The sequence below is a fragment of the Pseudoliparis swirei genome, chromosome 4, assembly GCF_029220125.1.
Source record: "Pseudoliparis swirei isolate HS2019 ecotype Mariana Trench chromosome 4, NWPU_hadal_v1, whole genome shotgun sequence".
Taxonomy (NCBI): Eukaryota; Metazoa; Chordata; class Actinopteri; order Perciformes; family Liparidae; genus Pseudoliparis; species Pseudoliparis swirei.
The window spans coordinates 3,328,429-3,345,307 of NC_079391.1; the positions used below are offsets into that span (position 1 = coordinate 3,328,429).

Here is a 16,879-nt window from a genome sequence, read left to right on the forward strand (position 1 = left end):
TGTGAAGCATCTTTTATCAAGATGAATTCACCACGTTTCAGCCAAGTCGTCGAATGAGGGAACATAATTCAGTTTTGACCTCCGTAGGAAGTTTATTATGAGGCCATAAAGAAGTATTCATGCTCCGCAAACTGTTTTTTTCAACATGGCGACGTCATCGAGCTCCACGCTCCTCGTCTCTGGCGTCCTGGCGGTACTCCACCCCCACCTGGCGGCGGATCTCATCCTCCACCTCCGCCAGCAGGAGGGAGTCGGCGTGGGAGACGACCGCACTCTCCTTTAGTCCTACGGGGAACATCACATAGGGAACATCACACCGTGAGAACATGAACATGTTCCCTCCTACAGGGGAACATCACACCGTGAGAACATACACGGGTCTGCAGGTAGAAACCAGTGTTGCTGATGCCACCTTGTGGTGAAAGTATGTATAACAGGTTAATGACGTGCCTTCAAGATTCAAGGTTTTATTTGCCATTCGTGCCCATAGAACAGTGGTTCCCAAACTGTGGGGCGCAAAGGCATTACAGGTGGGGCACAAGTAGAAATGCAGATAATAAAAAAAAATGATTTGATTTTTCACAGGTTGCACTTTATTATTATCTTGAAGAGATATTCAGTGCAAAACAGGTTAATTGCAGCCCCAATATGCTATTTTTTGCGTAATATTAGTTATTTTTTGCACTGATAGAACTGTATTTGTATTCTTTCATTAGTTTTTTGTTTGATGGAGCAATCTGGTTTAATTAAAAGTAATTCAATTATTCTAAAAAGCACCGATGGAGTCACAAAAATTACAGTAATTACAATAAATATTTCAATAAACATTTTGTTATAATTTTGTCGGGCCGTGAACATCTTTCTTTTTCCGAAGTGGGGCGCGAGTTTGAGAACCAGTGCTATAGAGCAACAGTCCAGACACATTGGAGCCCTAGTGCAGGGCTCTCCGAGTCCACAGTTTAGAAATAACACTATAATAAAAGACACAATATATAAGAAAACACTACACAGGTGGTAATATATACAGTTTTTGGATGGTTTTTAAATTAGAGATAGTAATAATGCATCTCATATTGCACATGATAAGTGCAGTGAGGTGGTGTCGTGTTATCACACATATTCAGTCGTTTTTAAAACATGATAATGAATCACCGACGAGACAAAAATGTGCCGGATGCCACGGTACCTTTGAGCAAACACTGCCGAACCTCCTCCGCCTCGTAGCGCATCCCCGTGCTGTTGAGGAAGTTGAGAGGCAGACGGGGGGGCGGCACCGGGTACCGGGTCTCCTTCCCGTTCACGACCAACGACGTGGGGCACCACATGTGGGCGGGGATCTAAATAAAACCAGCGTGCACATAATTATGATTTATAAACTTCGAGTGCAACGAAAATCCTCCATCTTTGTGTTGCACAACATTTAAACTTCCTGGTTTCCCTCCCGCGTTGCTTCACACTTTACCGACTTTTTTAAATGTTATTTTCAAGATTTAATCTCCTGAACCCCACACGATTTTTGAGGTTTCTGCTGAAATGACATACCCAAACTAAAAAGGGTGTAGCTCTGCAACCACAAAAGCTATTTGAATAATGTTGGTGTTATAATAAAGGGAACACATGTGAGCTTTTGTTCAGATATGTAAATATTAGGATATATGTTACTGGTTAAGAGTAAATAAAGATGAATCTTATATTTTCATAGAAGTTTCAGGTTCGATTAGAAAAAAAAGCACTTTCAGGATGAATATATCCTGGATGGATGCACAGCAAAGGCCGAAAATCACCCAGATAATAATACAATTTGTAAACAGACTCTCTGCAAAGTTTGACTCAGAAAAAATAAAGCAAAACAATAGTTGGAGACTTTTTAGTAAAGAGAATTTAGGCGAGGTCTCTAAAATTTGCATTTGGGCACATTGAAGCACCATCTGTGCCATTTGACTTTTCTCATGTACCAAACCATTTATTTCACTTTCACTTTTACTTGTGGTGTTCAATACATGCACATACATCATTATGTGGCTTTAAAACAGTAAATCAAAGATAAAAAAACGATCAAACAAAGTGGTGCTGTGCGCGTGGGTGCTGTGCGTAAAGCCGGTTTTTGGATCTGTCACAGCGCAGCTGTTGCGCGCCAGATATCTCCGCCGGGGAAGGGCGGATTTTAAAGAACGACACGTCATTGGAATACTTAGAGCCAATAGAATCGATTGGTACCAAGAAAGACAAGATTGACAGCACTGTGAGCCAATAGGAGACAGAAAGGCGTCGCCATATTTGAAATGTGAAATCCGATTTGCTGAAATTGAACTTCCTGACAGCTGACTATGACGCTTCCCCAAAAGTCCGCCTGGTTTTTAAAGTGACCTACACAAAACACAAAAGCCATGCCAGATGGAATGCAGGGGAGAGAAACGTTTTTTCTTTTTCTCAAGAACAAAAGTATGTTAAATTTGCTGAATGTAAAGCTATGAAGCGATTCATATTTCTGTGTTCTTTGGCTTATATCTCCGTGATACTTTGGTGCAGAAGGATTCTCTAAAGATATTTAGAATCTGTGTGAAGTCCTCTTGCTTTCGAACATCTAATTTTTATGATTGCACAAAGCTACATGTCGCTAGCTACGGAAACGTTCTGAGTGGGCCGACACCTGACAAAATTATGATATTTGTATTTTTATTTCAGTTGGTGTTTGAGTTGTGTTTAAATGGCTCACTGATACTTGTAGCCCCAGTTGTCTTCTTTAATTTGATGTACAACATCAATATATTTTCTCATGTTTATTATAAAAGTATAGACAATTTAAAACAATATAAAAAATGCACATGTGGTGCGTTGGGGCTTAAGAGGTTTGTCATTTTAGTCCATTTTAAATGTGCTGAACGACCTACCCTGATGCTGCCCTTTGACCCCACGATGACGGCGTCGTTGGACAACTCTACACCTGTAGAGTAGGTTAACACCGCCAGCCTGTCCCTGGAGAACTTCATGGCGACGACGACGGTCTCGTCCACTCCTGCAATCACAAACAGACGTTTGATTTACATTTCATGTAGTGATCATTTAAAACAGCGGTCCCCACCCTTTTTTGAGCCACGGACCGGTTCCGTGTCAGAAATTATTTTCACGGACCGGCAATATAAATGACGTAATAAATATGACGTCATACAATTATACGAAGGGCATAAAGTGCCAAAACTACAACTCATCATTACGCCGAATTAGTGTGAGCCGTGAGCTTGTTTACCTGCAACGAGCCGCTAATGGAGACGGCGACACAGACGTGTGTTTGGTCCGCTGCTCCTAACCGAGTTCTGGTCGCTGTCATTCGAACACCGGCAGAGTTGTGTGAAATGTCCCTTAAGGCCACCGTCATTTGCATCTCCAACACATGTTCCTCTAGCTCGGACGGGCTCGATTCACCGGGTGGGTTTGTTTACAAATGGGTTGCAGGTCTATTCTTTTGCAGTCGGGTCTTTTGTGGTTGGAGTACCGCTCAAACTCTTTGAAAAGCCTCTTCCACCCGGTCAACGTCTGAAACATGTAGAATATTCCGCTGTTCACTCGCCCACACAGCAGCGACTTTATCGGCCAACTTGAAAACAGTTGTCATTTCCCTGAAGTGACAGAATTCATTGAGCAGGTTGAATCTGTTTTAAGATTCTTTGTCACTGTGCCGCCAGCAGAGGGTTCGGCGCGTGAGACTCGCCTGCAGCGATGAACCCGAACTTTAAGACTCCTGAACGCGGCTCAGACCGACACACGGGTGGATCCGCTCCTTTTTCAAAATAATATATTTTTCCGACTGATTAAAAAAAAACAATTAAAAACTTTATTGATTCACTTTTTTTCCGCGGCCCGGTTCCAACCAAGCCACGGACCGGTACCGGGCCGCGGCCCGGGGGTTGGGGACCCCTGATTTAAAACACATTTTAGAGATGTGATTTTTCGGTGATGTGCCACATAATTTGTCTTTCAGTGTGTTCAAAGTTGAGTCGGTTCATTCCGCTGCTTTATATTGAAAAGAAGAATCTAGGTGTCTTGACTTTTATTGTGACACTCAAGACACAAGAAGTCCTTTCAGGCACGAACATGCCCTGGTTAACGATTCTCAGTTTATAAAACTGTAAAATCCCACTCGACAATTTTTTACAAGCTTCAATTTACAGGGTTCATACACATGTTGACCAAATGGGTTTAAACTGAATTTCCATGAGCAAACATGTTGTGAAATCTCGGTGGAGACACAAGTTTACCTTAAATGACACAAATGAATGAGCGACAATTGTTTGATTAAAAATAATAAATGTATATATATACATATAAATATGTATAAATATAAACATTTATACATATAAATATGTATAAATATAAACATTTATATATATATTTATAAATAAATATTTATTATATATAAATATCTATATATATACAGGACTGTCTCAGAAAATTAGAATATTGTGATGAAGTTCTTTATTTTCTGTAATGCAATTAAAAAAACAAAAATGTCATGCATTCTGGATTCATTACAAATCAACTGAAATATTGCAAGCCTTTTATTCTTTTAATATTGCTGATTATGGCTTACAGTTTAAGAAAACTCAAATATCCTATCTCTAAATATTAGAATATCATGAAAAAGTATACTAGTAGGGTATTAAACAAATCACTTGAATTGTCTAATTAACTCGAAACACCTGCAAGGGTTTCCTGAGCCTTGACAAACACTCAGCTGTTATAAATCTTTTTTTTTACTTGGTCTGAGGAAATATTAAAATTTTATGAGATAGGATTTTAGAGTTTTCTTAAGCTGTAAACCATAATCAGCAATATTAAAAGAATAAAAGGCTTGCAATATTTCAGTTGATTTGTAATGAATCCAGAATGCATGACATTTTTGTTTTTTTAATTGCATTACAGAAAATAAAGAACTTTATCACAATATTCTAATTTTCTGAGACAGTCCTGTATATATAAATATCTACAGTGCATCCGGAAAGTATTCACAGCGCTTCACTTTTTCCACATTTTGTTATGTTACAGCCTTATTCCAAAATGGATTAAATTTATTATTTTCCTCAACATTCGACACACAACAACCCATAATGACAAAGTGAAAACTGTTTTTTGCAAATTTTTGAAAATCTGTTAAAAATAAAGAACGAAAACATAACATGTACACAGTGGTGTATAGTAACGAAGTAGAAGTACTTCGTTACTTTACTTAAGTAGTTTTTTTGGGTATCTGTACTTTATTTTACTACTTATATTTCTGTTTACTTTTACTTTTACTTCACTACATTTTGCAATGAAAACTTGTACTTTTACTCCGATACATTTCCCCTGAAACAGTATCGTTACTCGTTACTACGGAAAAAAATAATCATGAGAAACATTGGGGACTGTTATGGAACACACCGCAGCGCACCTGAACGCAGCACGAGCACCAGGTTGGGGATCAGGGGTCCTTGCCGCGTTCTTTCTATTCCCAGTGATGCCCAGGATGCGAGCGAGCGGCTACAGATACGACTCATTTCATGTGGAGCAGCAATGGAAGCTACTCGAACAACCACGGGGACCAAGATCAACGTCCGTGGCCATATTAGGGCGAACTCCTTTCTTTTGTCGGAGTGAAAGTTTCTTCCTACCGGATGAAGTGCCTCTTATGCCGACCGAAAGCTACGGAGATATTGGCCTTCAACAACTCACCAACCTCAGGAAACACATTGAGGTAAATTAAGATTAATCCCATGAGCCGCAACGTTAATGTTTAGTCATCATAAACCTGTTAAGATATCTAGCAGTGTTGTCCTCAGGATTGGAGTAAGTTATATCTTTGGCAGGAGGGGGGGAGACAGGTGTCTGATTGTCCTACGCATGTTGTATGTTAGGCTAACGTTCGCTAGCTATCGTCAATTAAATGAGACAATTAGCGTGAGTGGAGTAGACGGATCTCTAGCGAGTTAATGAGCTGAAGAAGTGTTGACAGTTGTGAGAATTTGTTGATTTGAGTCGTCTTAGCTATAATATAATGCTAATCATTACAGCATTATTATTATAATAATTATTTGTATTAATATTATAAGAGTGACGGTCCAGTAATGGCGACGATATTGATTTGGGACTGTTGTTGTGTTTAAGTACAGAGATACAAGTGCATATTCACAAATCAACTCTGGATGCACGGACAGTGCATGAAACTAAATGTATAAACTTCAAATTAAAACAAACCATTTTGTACAAAACTTTAGGTTGGGGTCATGACATGTTAGGAAGTGTTATTAATTCTATCATGTCTATAATACTCTCACTTTATTTCAGGAATGGACTACATCAAGCAGCACATGGAAGAACCCTCCCTGCAGCTATGTGATGCCACCAGGTCCAGTTCATCCGATGAAGAGGACCTCTTCTTCGTCATCTCAAGCGCATGACAGCAGCAAACAGCTGGATGGAGACGTGGATCACATTGACTTGATGAAATGCTTCCCAACTGTGTGCTGCTGTCTGTGAAGCTAGACACACTCTACCTGCACCATCAGGGCCTGTGAAGCTAGACACACTCTACCTGCACCATCAGGGCCTGTGAAGCTAGACACACTCTACCTGCATCAGGGCCTGTGAAGCTAGACACACTCTACCTGCACCATCAGGGCCTGTGAAGCTAGACACACTCTACCTGCATCAGGGCCTGTGAAGCTAGACACACTCTACCTGCACCAGGGCCTGTGAAGCTAGACACACTCTACCTGCACCAGGGCCTGTGAAGCTAGACACACTCTACCTGCACCAGGGCCTGTGAAGCTAGACACACTCTACCTGCACCAGGGCCTGTGAAGCTAGACACACTCTACCTGCATCAGGGTCTGTGAAGCTAGACACACTCTACCTGCACCAGGGCCTGTGAAGCTAGACACACTCTACCTGCATCAGGGCCTGTGAAGCTAGACACACTCTACCTGCATCAGGGCCTGTGAAGCTAGACACACTCTACCTGCATCAGGGCCTGTGAAGCTAGACACACTCTACCTGCACCAGGGCCTGTGAAGCTAGACACACTCTACCTGCACCAGGGCCTGTGAAGCTAGACACACTCTACCTGCATCAGGGCCTGTGAAGCTAGACACACTCTACCTGCATCAGGGCCTGTGAAGCTAGACACACTCTACCTGCATCAGGGCCTGTGAAGCTAGACACACTCTACCTGCACCAGGTGAACGGCTCTTCAGCATCGCAGGACTCGTCTTCAGCCCCAGAAGAGCGACACTGAAATCTGTCCATTTTGAAAATCAACTTCTTTTGAAGATGAACAATACATTTTTCACTTTAAAGTGATGATTCTGGTTGTTACTTTTGGTTCTGCTTTTTTCTGTGTTAATCGTGTTTTTATATTTTAGTAATTTCATAGTATTCATATATTGCTAAGTTCATCCTAGCCCATACTCCTTGTTCATGGCGGCCACAGCACCCAAAGAAATAAACTTCATAATTCTCAAAATTCTGACCCTTTGTTTTTTTTATTAACAGCATTTACTTTTACTTTCAATACTTAAGTACATTTAATATCAGAAAATTACTTTTGATACTTAAGTACAAAAAAAATCAGATACTTTAATACTTTTACTCAAGTAGTATTCTCATAGGTGACTTTTACTTTTACTTGAGTAATTTTCCAGTCAAGTATCTTTACTTTTACTCAAGTATGACTTTTGGGTACTTTATACACCACTGAATGTACATAAGTATTCACAGCCTTTGCCATGACACTCAACATGTAGCTCAGGTGCATCCTGTTTCCACTGATCATCCTTGAGATGTTTGATTGGAGTCCACCTGTGCTAAATTCAGTTGATTGGATATGATTGGGAAAGGCACACACCTGTCTATATAAGGTATCACAGTTGACAGTGCATATCAGAGCATAAACCAAGCCATGAAGTTCAAGGAATTATCTATAGACCTCCGAGACAGAATTGTATCGAGGCACAGATCTGGTGAAGGGTACAGAAAGATTTCTGCAGCATTGAAAGTCCCAATGAGAACAGTGGCCTCCATCATCCGGACATGGAAGAAGTTTGGAACCACCAGGACTCTTCCTAGAGCCGCCCAGCCAGACTGAGCGATCGGGGGAGAAGGGCCTTAGTCAGGGCGGTGACCAGGAACCCGATGGTCACTGACAGAGCTCCAGCGTTGTTCTATGAAGAGAGGAGAACCTTCCAGAAGGACAACCATCTCTGCAGCACTCCACACATCAGGCCTGTTTGGTAGAGTGGCCAGACGGAAGCCACTCCTCAGTAGAAACACATGACAGCCCGCCTAGAGTTTGCAAAAAAGCACCTGAAGGACTCTCAGACCATGAGAAACCAAATTCTCTGGTCTGATGAAACAAAGATTGAACTCTTTGGCCTGAATGCCAAGCGTCATGTCTGGAGGGAACCAGGCACTGCTCATCCCCTGGCCAATACCATCCCTACAGTGAAGCATGGTGGTGGCAGCATCATGCTGTGGGGATGTTTTTCAGCGGGAGGAACTGGGAGACTAGTCAGGATTGAGGGAAAGATGAATGCAGCAATGTACAGAGCCATCCTCGATGAACACATGCTCCAAAGCGCTCTGGACCTCAGACTGGGGCGACGGTTCATCTTCCAACAGGACAACGACCCGAAGCACACAGCCGAGATAACAAAGGAGTGGCTTCGGGACGACTGTGAATGTCCTGGAGAGGCCCAGCCAGAGCCCTGACTTGTACCCCATTGAACATCTCTGGAGAGATCTGAAAATGGCTGTGCACCGACGCTCCCCATCCAACCTGATGGAACTTGAGAGGTTCTGCAAAGAAGAATGGGAGAAACTGCCCAGAAATAGGTGTGCCACGCTTGTGGAATCATACCCAAGAAGACTTGGGGCTGTAATTGCTGCCAAAGGTGCTTCAACAAAGTATTGAACAAAGGCTGTGAATACATAAGTACATGTTATGTTTTCGTTCTTTATTTTTAATAAATGTGCAAAAATGTGCAAAAAACTGTTTTCACTTTGTCATTTTGGGGTTTTGTGTGTAGAATGTTGAGGAAAATAATGAATTTAATCCATTTTGGAATAAGGCTGTAACATAACAAAATGTGGAAAAAATCAAGCGCTGTGAATACTTTCCGGATGCACTGTATATATATGTTCATTCTTTTAATCAAAATATATATATATATATATAGTTCGATTAAAAGAATACACATTTAAATATTATATATAAATATTTGTTTATATATATATAGAAACAAATATTTATATAAAAATGTATATACACGTTTATTCTTTTAATCAAACATTTTCCATGACTTTTCCAAAATTTTAGGGATTAAATTCTTTTCCCCGAGGACTTTTCCAGGCCTGGAAATAACCATTTTAAAATTCCAGGACTTTTCCAGGTTTTCTATGAGCGTACGAACCCTGGACTTAAAGTCACATTTATTATTATATGAGAGCCTGTAAATGAATATGTGTATATATACAGGACTGTCTCAGAAAATTAGAATATTGTGATGAAGTTCTTTATTTTCTGTAATGCAATTAAAAAAACAAAAATGTCATGCATTCTGGATTCATTACAAATCAACTGAAATATTGCAAGCCTTTTATTCTTTTAATATTGCTGATTATTTTTTACAGCTTAAGAAAACTCTAAAATCCTATCTCATAAAATTTTAATATTTCCTCAGACCAAGTAAAAAAAAAGATTTATAACAGCTGAGTGTTTGTCAAGGCTCAGGAAACCCTTGCAGGTGTTTCGAGTTAATTAGACAATTCAAGTGATTTGTTTAATACCCTACTAGTATACTTTTTCATGATATTCTAATATTTAGAGATAGGATATTTGAGTTTTCTTAAGCTGTAAGCCATAATCAGCAATATTAAAAGAATAAAAGGCTTGCAATATTTCAGTTGATTTGTAATGAATCCAGAATGCATGACATTTTTGTTTTTTGAATTGCATTACAGAAAATAAAGAACTTCATCACAATATTCTAATTTTCTGAGACAGTCCTGTATATATTCTCTTGGTTGTTACCCGTCTCCATGCAGACCCCCGTGGCCTGGATGCTCTCTGGCTTCTCTCCGTCGTACACCATGCACACGAACTGCAAGCAGTAGACGCCGAGGTCGAACGTCGCCCCTCCGCCCAGCTCCTTCTGCGCCGACCTCGGCACGTCCTTCAACGGCAGGCCGAACTCGGCCCTCACCACCTTCACCTCGCCCACCTCGCCTCGGGCCAGCAGCCGCTTGATCTCCACGGAGGCCGGGAAGAACCGGGTCCAGACGGCCTGAAGCCAAAAAAAGTCAGGAGGCCGTTTCTACAGTTCGTGGCTCGGTGTTACGCAAGAGTTGACTTACACCTCACAGCTCAGAAATAAAAAGTCTGCAAGCTCACGTCACGTACTTGTTTCTGTGCCTCATTACCTTCGCATTGAAAATGCGGAAGGTAATGTTTTGATCGCCGTGTATTTATTTATATATTTATTTATTTATTTGTATGCGTGTTACTCGCATCACTAAAAAAGTATTAAACCGAATCGCATGAAATTTGGTGGGATGATTGGTTATTATCCAGGGACCATTTGATTAGATTTTGGGATCGATCGGGTCAAAGTCATGAAAAGGTAAACATCTTCTTTTTACCATAGCGCGGTAATTTTTTATCCAATTGGCATGCAACTAATGCCAAAATGTTCATAACTCAATGCCCAATCTTGTGATATGCGAAGGTATGCGCTCTACCGAGTGCCCGTTCTAGTTTTTTACTTGTAATCTTGCACAATAACACAAAAATATTGTTTAAAAAAAACAATGGAAGAACACAAATTCCTGTTTTCCTACAATAGTCTGTAGTGTGAAAACCCCTGTTTTTAACATTTTACAGACAAAAAAGTATCACATAGCAAAGTCTACACACATTTTTCTGTCTCTTACGACTCAGTGAACAACAAAGAAGGCTGCAGATCAACTTCTTAACAAACATCACGACCCCAATGTCTGTGTTTTGTTACGTAAGAGTTACACGTCACAGCTAAAAAATAAAAGGTTTGCAGGCTCAGTGTGCTTGTCAAGAGTTTGTTTCTGTGCCTAATTTTTTGAACTTCTAATCTTGCACAATAACAAAAAACAATGGAAAAACACAAATTGCCGTTTTCATTTTGCACCGCGGCAACATTTGATAAAACCCCGTAACGTTTTATATACAAAAAAGTATGTCCTAGCACTCATTTTTCTGTCTCTTAGGACTCAGTGAATAACAAACAACTATTGTTTAAAAAAACAATGGAAGAACACAAATTGTCGTGTTCATTTTGCACCGACGCAACATTTGATAACCGATGATAATCGGTGGTGTGACAAACCCCCGTAACGTTTTATATACAAAAAAGTTTGCCCTAGCAAAGTCTACACTAATTTTTCTGTCTCTTAGGACTCAGTGAACAACAAAGAAGGCTGCAGATGAACTTCTTCGACCCCTCAATGATTCTTTAAGTGGAGAACAATACATTAAAGCTCCATGAAGACGTTTCCCCTCCGTACCTCCATGAGGAAGACGTCGTTCCTCTCGGCCGAGCTCAGGATCTCCTTCACCTCCTTGGCGTTCATGGCCAGCGGCTTCTCGCACAGCACGTTCTTCTTGGCGTCCGCGAAGAGCCGACAGGCGCTCAGGTGGTGGGGGTTGATGACGCCGACGTACACCACGTCTGCACACACACACACACACACACATGGGAGAGGAGGCTGTAGCAGCAGAGATTGTTCCATCTGTCTCAATCAATGGAAAAGAACATTTTCCAGTTGGAAGTCAAACTGTGAAAGTTTTAGCTCACATTGAAATGTCCCGAAATAGCAAATGCCTTACATACATAATTAAAATGCAAAGAAGCGTCATGTGACCCAAGTCCGGGTCCCACAGAAACCGACCTCACCTATATCTGGATCTCTGGCCAGCTCCTCGTAGCTGCCGTACGCCCGGGGGATGTTGTGCTTTTTGGCAAATTCCTGAGCATCTTCTAATCTGCGAGCCGCCACGGCCACAACCTGAAAATACAGTTTCGTGATATTGGTTATTGCGACATCGTAATGAAAGAACACCTCGTTAAAAAATCCAACTTGTATCAGCCTTTGTGGATTCGATGTTGCTACATTACATTTTCTGGATTATTTAATGCATTGCATTATTGGAATTTAATTTTTCTATCATCCTATTCTATTGTATTTAAGTTTTTCTATTTGTCATTTTTACAATGTTTTCTATTTTATTTAAGTTTTTCTTTGTCTTTTTTACAATGTTTTCTATTTTATTTAAGTTTTTCTTTTTGTCATTTTTACGTTTTCTATTTTCTATTTTTTTTCTTTTTGTCGTTTTTACAATGTTTTCTATTTTATTTAAGTGTTTCTTTTTGTCATTTTTACACTGTTTTTTATTTTATTTAAGTTTTTCTTTTTGTCATTTAAAAAATGTTTTGCTTCGTTCTTTTTTGTTCAGTGAAACTGAAAAAAATCAATAAATGAAATAGAAATATATAAAATAATGTAACTTGTCTTTGGTTGTCTGATGGATGAATATTAACTAGAATGGTAAAAAATACTTTAATGGGCAATTTCTTTACATTCTCTTACTTCAGATTCAGTTTGGAGTCAACACATTAACTTTGCATTCATTAATTAATTATTTTTTTAATGCCTTGTTTTAAATGTCCCGTCTAAAAGTTTGAATACATGTTTTTACCTGTTACTGAATGATGAGTCGCCATCTTAATTTCATTATATATTTTTTACAAGAACAATAAACATCCTTATTACCTTAAATGTGCCACTTTATTCTTTCTTAACATTAGATACAAACTTTTTCAACTAAACTTTTTTTATCATCACTTTTTCCCCTCAATAAAATTATTGATGGAAAGAAGTACAAAAAAAGCTATAAAGTGAAAACAAATGTCGGTAAAAATAAAGCTTAAATCATAAAAAAAGCTGCCACCAGTGGCTTCATGTATTTGAACTAGTTACTGTGTTATCGTCGAAGCTGCTCGGTGCAAATCTAGACCCTTTCCTGATGTCACGTGACCTGAGGCTCGTCGGATAAACGTCAGAAACACGTTTGAAACCAGCTCCGTACAAGTCCTGGTGTAAAGTCCTCCTCATACTGGTCCCTGGGGGTCCTCTTACCCGGTGGTCTTCATCCGGAAGCGTGTTGAGGGCCACGGTGAAGTCGTGGCTGATCTTCCCCGCGCTGCAGATCCCCCAGCTGGTTGCCATGTTGGACCCAGACGGACTGTTGTGGTGGGACCGGAAACGCAGAGGTTAAGTCAAGGCTGCAGTACCACGTCACGGCCACACGGGGGAGGCAGAGGAGTATGGTTTACTCCCAAAACATTTAAATGCGGATTTTTGTTCAAAAACGTGGATATAAAATAAACAATTTTTGTACATTGCTCTGTATTATATTCTCTATTTTTTTTGGGAGTGTTAACATACACAAGGAAATGTGTTCACAATTATATGATTATTTTTTACATATATATATAATATATAAATATATATTTATAAATACATGTATATTCATATATATATTATTTTGTACATATATATATATATATTCATATATATATTTCATATTTTATTTATGTATACATATATAGATATATTCATTTATATATATTATTGTTTACATATATATATATAATATATAAATATATATTTATATATATGTATATGTATACAGGACTGTCTCAGAAAATTAGAATATTGTGATGAAGTTCTTTATTTTCTGTAATGCAATTAAAAAAACAAAAATGTCATGCATTCTGGATTCATTACAAATCAACTGAAATATTGCAAGCCTTTTATTCTTATTTATTGCTGATTATGGCTTACAGCTTAAGAAAACTCAAATATCCTATCTCTAAATATTAGAATATCATGAAAAAGTATACTAGTAGGGTATTAAACAAATCACTTGAATTGTCTAATTAACTCGAAACACCTGCAAGGGTTTCCTGAGCCTTGACAAACACTCAGCTGTTATAAATCTTTTTTTTTACTTGGTCTGAGGAAATATTAAAATTTTATGAGATAGGATTTTAGAGTTTTCTTAAGCTGTAAGCCATAATCAGCAATATTAAAAGAATAAAAGGCTTGCAATATTTCAGTTGATTTGTAATGAATCCAGAATGCATGACATTTTTGTTTTTTTAATTGCATTACAGAAAATAAAGAACTTTATCACAATATTCTAATTTTCTGAGACAGTCCTGTATATACAGGGGTGCACATAACTTTTTCAGTGAGTTACTCAGGTGAGTACCGGGAGATGGTGTTTGAGGGGGGGGGGGGGGGGGTGCTAGTGAGATGATATTTTAAATTAAATGAAACATAACTTTCTCAATCAATCCTTTATTGGGCTCATCAATCACAGAGCAGTTTAATGGGGAAATCAGACGGTTAACTGTTTATAACCACCGTTACATTATGCACATATTCACAATGAGGCATGAGGTCATAGCAGGGAGTGGCGCCTGGCCCCACCCACCTTCAGCCAAAAATATATAACACATTATTATCATAATATTAATTATTTTAATAAATTATAAAAATTGTCAATATTTATTTAAATATATATGATTAATATTATACAATATTTATATTGTATATTTATATTATATGGTATTTATATATCATATTATACTGAATATTATAATAATATTCAGTAAATATTATATAATTATCATATATACTATATTATTATAATATATATATATTATTATAATATATATATATTATAATAATATAATATAAACTGAATATTATTATAGTATTCAGTATATATTATTATTATATATATTATATTATTATATATATTATATTATTATATTATTATAATATATATATATATTAATATATAAATATATTAATACACTGAATTGTATTAATAAGATGTCCTTATTATGTCAGTGTTGGAATAAATGTTAAAAATGTAACTACAATTTGATTGATAACATTTGATTGGATGGCCCAACCCCAAAAAAAATGTCAACCAGCTGCCATCTATAGATGTAAAGATGATGTAAATGCATAAGAGGCAAAACAAATAGGAATATAATACTGTATAAACTCGAGGACAAATACCAAGGATTGATAACAGCATTGATTCTGAGTCCATGTATTCATCCACATGTCCTCACGTCCCTCCAGGAAGTCTCCAAACTCCCCTCACCTCATCTCCTCGTCTCCTCATCTCCTCGTCGTTCCCCTTGAGACCCTCCAGTGCCCGAGGACCTGGAGGCTGAAGGCAACATGCACCTCGACTGAACGCTTCGGTTTAATTAAACGTGAAACTAATTAACAGTCGACTTTACTTTTTTTTTTTTCCAGGTCTCGATCATTTCTTAATGAAGTCAGATGACTCCCGTGACGTTAGCGGAGCGCTCGTGTCTCGTTGGGAAGAGGAGCAGCAGAAGGCCATCGTGCTCCTGGAGAACTTCATCCCCACAACACTGACTCATCCACTGCATCAGATCAATAGAAATTAAAAGCTGGTTTCTAATTATTTTTTTCTTTGATAACCAATATTTTACTGTGTTTTAACACCAGATGTTCACAGACATTACAGTATCAAGAAAAAATGACGGGAAACCACTTTAAAGGTATAATTTCTTCAGTTTTATTCTTTCCTTTGGGCCAACACATGCTGAACAGCAACTAGGTGAAAATAATTATATTCAGGATTTATAATTTATAGTTTGTCTTTATGTACTTTTTCATTTTTACTTAATTTGAATCTTTTCCTCTTCCCCCAATCCGGAATTATTCTATTCATCTCTTGTATTTTAATTCTCTGGTAGCGTTGAGTTTTTTTCTTCTTCTTTTTTTTGGGTGCTATCGCTTCATCAAAGTAAATAATCTGATCACATTTTAAATGGTGTCCAAACACTAAACTCAACCAGTTGGATTTCATCCCATTGTTTAGCTTTTGAATAAAATAAAATAAAAACATGAATTAGAAATCATGGTTCATAAAAAAAACTATTTATTTTTGTGTAGCTATTGCATTGAATTTGTTATGTAGCGCCCCCTTGTGGCCCGGAGCTTTGAGGACCTTTGATGAGCTTACGCTCGCCTGCCGCCTTCTCCTCGTGCAGCCGGAGTACCTCGGCCTGCACGAGGGGTTCCTCACACAACGCGTTCTCCCTCAGGAGCAGCAGACCCCCTGGTTCTCCGCGTGCACGAGGAGGTCACGTGGAGGTCATTGTGTGACAATGAAGACGCAGTGAGCTTCCACCCGGTGGTCCCCAGGAGGCAGAGTCTTCATAGCCACGCTGAAGTCGTGATGGCTGAGCCCCCATCGGGTTGCCATGTTGACTTGGGGCGTATATGAGTGATACTTTAGGGGGGGGGGTCTGAGCTGCTGGCGAGTCGTGACCTTGGGGAAGAGGAGGCTGCACGTTCAGGGGGAAGAAGAGGAAGCGACTAAACTGTCACGCCTTAAGAGAGCCAGAAGCACTTCAGCGAGAGAGGAAGGCTCCTGAATCGATATGCCGGGGAGGCTGGTGGGAGTGTCACCTTCCCTCTGCAACACACACACACACACACACACACACACACACACACACACACACACACACACACACACACACACACACACACACACACACACACACACACACAGACCTTTCAATTTGGGCTGAAGTGGTTTGTACCAGTTGTGTGTGACAATCTGGAGCAGGATTATCCATGGGGGGGCGGGGGTGGGGGGTGGGGGGGGGGAGGCTCTAAACACGTGACCAGGGCGCTCACCTCGCCCCCTGATCATCTCCCACTGAAGTGCAGGTCAAGTGGTGGGAACCAT

General features: G+C 39.3%; 1 protein-coding gene across 1 annotated transcript; it reads right to left on the minus strand.

Annotated features, from left to right (window-relative positions):
• Window positions 1-67: 67 nt before the first annotated feature.
• Window positions 68-13,463, minus strand: LOC130192210 (trans-1,2-dihydrobenzene-1,2-diol dehydrogenase-like). The gene is made up of 7 exons (XM_056411993.1): window positions 13,201-13,463; window positions 11,958-12,069; window positions 11,569-11,732; window positions 10,064-10,316; window positions 2,892-3,016; window positions 1,187-1,337; window positions 68-285 (listed from the first exon to the last, which is right to left on the minus strand). The coding sequence occupies exons 1-7, from the start codon at window positions 13,288-13,290 to the stop codon at window positions 155-157; spliced, it is 1,026 nt and encodes a 341-aa protein (XP_056267968.1). The 5' UTR covers window positions 13,291-13,463; the 3' UTR covers window positions 68-154.
• Window positions 13,464-16,879: the final 3,416 nt, after the last annotated feature.